This window comes from Tursiops truncatus, chromosome 10 (genome assembly GCF_011762595.2).
Source record: "Tursiops truncatus isolate mTurTru1 chromosome 10, mTurTru1.mat.Y, whole genome shotgun sequence".
Lineage (NCBI taxonomy): Eukaryota > Metazoa > Chordata > Mammalia > Artiodactyla > Delphinidae > Tursiops > Tursiops truncatus.
In genome coordinates this window covers 37,793,386-37,799,984 of record NC_047043.1, presented here as the reverse complement: position 1 = coordinate 37,799,984, position 6,599 = coordinate 37,793,386, and the positions used below count along the sequence as shown (strand labels likewise).

The following is a 6,599-nucleotide window of genomic DNA, read 5'->3' as shown; positions in this document are numbered from 1 at the left end:
TGGCTTGCAGACAGCTGCCGTCTCTCTGTGTCCTTAGACAGCAGAGAGGAAGAGACAGCAAGCTCTCTGGTGTCCCTTCTTATGATGGTGCTAATCCCATCATGAGGGGACCCTCAGGACTTCATCTAAACATAATTACCTCCCAAAGGCCCCATCTCCAAATCTCATCTCACGGGGGGATCTGGCATCAACATATGAATTTGGGGAAGGGGGGAAACAATTCAGTCTATAGCACCCCCTTCAAGTCAGGGCCCCTCAGATATTTTCTTACGAGCAAATTTTTTTTTTTTATTATTGGAGTATAGTTGCTTTACAATGTTGTGTTAGTTTCTGCTCTACAGCAAAGTGAATCAGTTATACGTATACATATATCCCCTCCTTTTTGGATTTCCTTCCCATTTAGGTCATCACAGAGCATTGAGTAGAGTTCCCTGTGCTATACAGTAGGTTCTCATTAGTTATCTATTTTATATATAGTAGTGTATATACGTCAATCCCAATCTCCCAATTCACCCCCCCCCCCCGTTTCCCCCCTTGGTGTCCATATGTTTGTTCTCTACATCTGTGTCTCTGCTTGGCAAATAGGTTCATCTGTACTATTTTTCTAGATTCCAAATACATGCATTAATATACGATATTTGTTTTTCTCTTTCTGACTTACTTCACTCTGCATGACAGTCTCTCAACAATAAATGCTGGAGAGGGTGTGGAAAAAAAGGAACCCTCCTACACTGTTGGTGGAAATGTAAATTGATACAGCCACTGTGGAAAACAGTATGGAGGTTCCTTAAAAAACTAAAAACAGAACAACCATATGACCCAGCACTCCTGGGTCATATACCTGGAGAAAACCATAATTCAAAAAGACACATGCACCCCAATGTTCATAGCAGCACTATTTACCATGGCCAGGACATGGAAGCAACCTAAATGTCCATCAACAGAGGAATGGATAAAGAAGCTGTGGTACATATATACAATGGAATATTAGCCATAAGAAGGAACGAAATTGTGTCATTTGCAGAGACGTGGATGGACCTAGAGACTGTCATACAGAGTGATCTCACTAGCAAAAATTTAAAAGCAGAAGCATCCAAGGGTGGGGTGAGGTGCGAGTTTCATCCAGAGGGAAATGGTGCGGAAGGCCTGCCTCCCCCAGTTCCACTGAGGGCTACCTGCAGCTCTCCCTGAACCCTCTTCCTTCCCAGTCTTCCTCACCCCCTCCATCTCGCCCCCATACTAAGGTGGGTGAATTGTATACAATTTACAAATTCTTTGACAGTTAATTGACTCCTTAAACCTGGAAGACGTCTAGGTCTTAGAGGTCATCTTGTCTTACCTCCTGGCTGTTTTTTTTTTGTGGTACGCGGGCCTCTCACTGTTGTGGCCTCTCCCATTGCGGAGCACAGGCTCTGGACGCGCAGCCTCAGCGGCCATGGCTCACGGGCCCAGCCGCTCCGCGGCACGTGGGATCCTCCCGGACCGGGGCACGAATCCGCGTCCCCCGCACCGGCAGGCGGACTCCCAACCACTGCGCCACCAGGGAAGCCCTGTTTTTTTTTCTTTTTTTTGGCCGCAGCCCAAGGCTTGTGGGATCTCACTTCTCCCACCGGAGATTGAACCCAGCGGCCCCGAGTTTTAATCACTGGACCGCCAGGGAATTCCCATTGCCTCCTGATTCTTACAGAGGACGTGTCTGGGCCTGTGAGGGTATGAAAAACATCAGAGGGCGGGGCTGGCTTGTCCAAAAGGTCAGGGTCGGGTGGTGGGCAATTTGGTGCAGCGAAGGGCAGAGAGAGTCAGAACATCAAGAAGCAAGATGTTTCATTTCAGCATATAAATTTTGCATAATTTTTGGAAATAAAGTTTTAGTTTACAGTTTTAAGTTTTAATTTGCAAGTAATACATACGGATGGCCCTAGGGCCCCTAAAATCGATCATCTGGCCGGTCCACGCCTGAGTCAGGGTCTCATAGGAGCGCCTTTCCTAATTCCATCCTTTTGCCGGGGCCTGGGAGCCTCCTGGGCGCTAGAAAGGGCTTCTGCTGGTTTGGGCCTCCTCTCTGGAGTGGGCTGTGACCATTAACTCCCTCACCCTCCGCCCCCAGCCCAGGGCGGGCGCTGGGGGCGCCGGGTCACGTGGCAGCGGGAAGGTTTATCCCCGCAGCCTCTCGGAGCCCAACTGGACTTCTGCTTCCCAAGCGCATGGCCGCGGCCCTCGCGATACTCGAGGCGATGCTGCTCCCCTGCTGGGACGCGTTCCCGCAATTTAAAAAGGGGTCTACAAAGGTGAGCCAAGAGAGCTTTTGGAACCTTCCACTCTAGCAGAGGGCGGTGGTCGAGGTATCATGGTCTAGCCAGAAGGTGCCAGTTGGGTTTTGAGAGAGAAGAGGGGGATGGGGGGGAACCACCCCATATTGGCGATTTCTTCTCAGGCTGGAAGCTTGATAGGTTCCCAAAGGACTTCAAAGCCCTGCTTCACCTCCCTGGTGGCTCTGGAGGGGAAAGAAAGTGGCCTTATAACCAGCACCATCCCCTCCCTCCCAACACCCGCTCCCGGACACTCGGTCCTGCCCGCCCCACTAAACTGTGATCTGGGAGTATTTTCTCCCCCCAACAAAGGTCACCCTTTGGGACCCACAGAGCTGAGGGAGGCCCCCAGGAGAGGAGAAGCAGAGGGAAAAGTACTAAACTGCCACCCTTCCTCTCCCCCTGCTCCTCTGAGTATTGCTGGAGGGGTGCCGGGGGTGGGTGGGAGGTGGGGTGACCATCTCAGGGCTTCTCTTTCTGGACTCCTGGGGCTTTAGCAATGTCAGGGACCCCCCCTGACCCCTACACACAAACGCTGCCAGAGACTGGTGACTTAGGGCGGGTCCCCACAGACGAACGGGGCTAGGGGCCCACCACTCGGAGTGCTACAGCGACTGCTGTCTCATCAACTTGGACCACGGTGTGCCTTCTGTGTCCCTAGGGCCAGAATAACCATGATGTGCTTGCCCCAAGTGAGACTCGGGTGGGGCAGCCCCTTCTGGTATGTAGGGTGGGGATGGGTTAAAAAACCCATGTGGCTGCACCTGCTTTTTTTACCCTTTCCTTGGAGCAGCCTTTCCCCCTTCTCCACCTGGCAAACTCCTAATCGTCCTGCAATAACAACTCCGGCCACCTCCTCTGAGAAGACTTCCCTCCTTGGAGCTCTGACACTCTTGGGACCCAGACCCTCAGCAGAGCATGTATCTCCCTGACTTCCCTGCCTTTGTCTGCCTCTGCCACTGGGCAGAGCTCTGCAAGGGAAGGATTAAGACATATTCACTTTTGAACCCCTACCCACCCAGTTTAGTGCCTGCACACAGCAGTGCTCAACAAATGTTTGTTGCATGAATGAATATCTCTACCCTAACATCACTGCAGCAAAGCGGGTGGGAAAAGACCTCTCAACCCATCCCTACCTCCCTGCCGCTATGACCTAATTTCTTGAGCGGAGCTGCCGTGGCAGGCTCACAGTTTTGGGATTGGACCTGAGTTTAAACCCTGGCTTTTCCAGCCCCTGTCTTTGTGACCTCAGACAGATCACTTCTGCTCTCTGAGCCTTAGTTTCCTCATCTGAAAAATGGGGTTAAAGTACCCACCCCACCACGTTGTTGGGAAGAGTATATGGTCATGGCAGTGACAGTGCTCAATGGAGCATGGTTGTTATTAGCTGGTGGAAATGCAGGGAGCAGAATGCATTGTACATCTTGTTCTTGCTTGCCTTTTCTCTGGCCCTGGGCCCAAATCTTTCTACGGAGGATGGGCTCAGCCTCCATCTCCCTGTCTGGGGAGCTGCCATTGCCCAGGGAGCCAGTCAGGCCGCTCCTGTGGCCTAAGTCTACAGCTGAAGTGGCCAGAGGATCTTTTCATCATGGGCACTTGATCTACTTTATTTTGTCTATCTTCTCAAAATAACAAATAGGGTTACTATTATTATCCCCATTTGACAGATGCAGAAACTAAGACAAAGAAGCCTAAGGTCACAAAGTTATCAGCTGTAGAGCTGACAGCTCACGTCTGTCTCACTCCATCACTTATGATCTTGCTTCTGCTCCCTAAGGAGTTTAAACCCCCTTCTTTCCTGCACCTTGGTAACTCTCAACTCTCTTACCTGTTTTCCGCAGACCAAGGGCGCCATGAACATCATATGCCCCGGCCAAGTAGGCTTAAGTTGCATACACAAGGACCCAGTCTGTACCCGCCGGTGCCATTTGATTTAGAGGATGCAGGCTGGTCACTGCCACCCCTCCCTCCCTCTCCTCCTTGCTGGGGGGGGGGGGGCATCTTGCTCAAAAGACATTAAAGTCACTTCCTGGCTCTGGCTTCTGTCTGCACTTCCTGGGAGAGGGGACTGGATAGGGATTGCTCCAGTCTGGGGGTAGCTGAAAGGGGAGACAGGAGGCATGATAGAGCTTCCCATGGGGTTTGGCCCTGTCTGGAGGCCTGGTGGCCTCAGGGCGGATCTGCGGGAGGGAACTGGGGTGTAGGGGTGAGAAGAGGCTGCATCCAGGAAGGGCCAAGCCTTGGGAAGGAGGGCTATGTGGGAGGGGCACGGTTGAGGAATGTGCCTCGAGGGAGTATGTTGAGGTGCTCATGGATGGGTATGTGGTAGGGGGGGACTGAGCGGGGGATCTGAATGCTTTTCAAGGGGAACACGAGGGTGGAGATCATTGAGAGAGTGTTTATGAGAATGCGTGTGAAGCATAAACGCAAAAATGTCCATGCCTGTGGTGAGAAAGTGACCTGGTGCATTGATCTCTCCACGTTCTCTAATATCATCAGTTCCATTTTATGGATAAAGAAACTAGCTCACACAACTCAATAACAAAAAAGCAAACAACCCAATCGAAAAATGGGCAGAAGACCTAAATAGGCATTTCTCCAAAGAAGACATACAGATGGCCAACAGGCACATGAAAAGATGCTCAGCATCACTAATTATTAGAGAAATGCAAATCAAAACTACAGTGAGGTACCACCTCACACGGGTCAGAATGGCCATCATTAAAAAGTCCACAAATAACAAATGCTGCAGAGGGTGTGGAGAAAATGGAACCCTCCTACACTGTTGGTGGGGATGTAAATTGGTGCAGCCACTATGGAAAACAGTATGGAGGTTCCTCAAAAAACTAAAAGTAGAGTTGCCGTATGATCCTGCAATCCCACTCCTGGGCATTTATCTAGAGAAAACTATAATTTGAAAAGATACATGCTGTTCACTGCAGCACTATTTACAATAGCCAAGACATGGAAAAAACCTAAATGTCCATGGACAAATGAATGGATAAAGAAGATGTAGTACATGTATACAATGGAATACTACTCAGCCATAAAAAGAATGAAGTAATGCCATTTGCAGCAACATGGATAGACCTAGAGATTATCATACTAAGCAAAGTAAGTCAGAAAGAGAAAGACAAATACCATATGATATCACTTATATGTGAAATATAAAATACGACACAAATGAACTTATCTATGAAACAGAAACAGATTCATAGACATAGAGAACAGACTTGTGGTTGCCAAGGGGGGACAGTGGGTAGGGGATGGATTGGGATTTGGGGATAAACAGATGCAAACTGTTATATATAGAATGGATAAACAACAAGGTCCTACTGTATAGCACAAGGAACTATAATCAATATCCTGTGATAAAACATAATGGAAAAGAATATGAAAAAAGAATGTATAGATATGTATAACTGCATCACTTTGCTGTATGGTAGAAATTAACATTGTAAATCAACTATACTAAAATGAAATACATTTTTTTTTTTTTTTTTTTTTTTTTTTGCACGGGCCTCTCACTGTTGTGGCCTCTCCCGTTGCGGAGCACAGGCTCCGGACGCGCAGGCTCAGCGGCCATGGCTCACGGGCCCAGCCGCTCCGCGGCCTGTGGGATCTTCCCGGACTGGGGCACGAACCCGTGTCCCCCTGCATCAGCAGGCGGACTCTCAACCACTGTGCCACCAGGGAAGCCCTGAAATACATTTTAAAAAAATAAAATAAAGATAAAGAAACTGAGGCTCAGAGAGCTACATGACTTGCCCAAGGTCTCACCATGGATTATCACCATGGGGTATTTTCTGCTGCGGTTATCCAAAAAACCAACCCAAACTGGTCTAGATGCTGAGGGAATTCACTGGGGGTCGGAACTAGAAGTACAGTAGCAGCCTGTCCTCAGGTCTGGCTGAATCCAGTAGCTCCATGGCCCTCAGGCTGGATTCCTTCCCGGTAGCTGCAAAAGTTCCAGGTGTCACATAATAATAACAGCTAAGATTTATTGAGCACTTATTATGTTCCAGACACTGAGCAAAGTGCTTTTTTATCTGTATCAACTCCTCTTATTCTCACAACAGTTATAGTAGGTACTATAAATATCCCTATTTTACAAATATGGTATTGAGGCTCAAAGTACCCTTCTCAAAGGTTCAGAGTAGGGGTGAGGCTGGGATTTGAATCCAGGCTGTCTTGCTCCACAGGGCAGGCTCTTAACCACAAATCCACCTCACATATGCCAATCATGCCTCCCAGAGAAAGGAAACATCTGTCTCAAAATTCTCAGCAAAC

At 48.9% G+C, this 6,599-nt stretch overlaps 1 protein-coding gene across 1 annotated transcript; it reads left to right on the top strand.

Moving 5' to 3' along the window:
* Window positions 1-2,204: 2,204 nt before the first annotated feature.
* CLPSL2 (colipase like 2) lies at window positions 2,205-4,246 on the top strand. The gene is given in 4 exon segments (XM_033863669.1): window positions 2,205-2,263; window positions 2,882-2,949; window positions 2,952-3,001; window positions 4,151-4,246. Coding segments are annotated over 4 exon segments (273 nt in total).
* The last annotated feature ends 2,353 nt before the right edge of the window (window positions 4,247-6,599 follow it).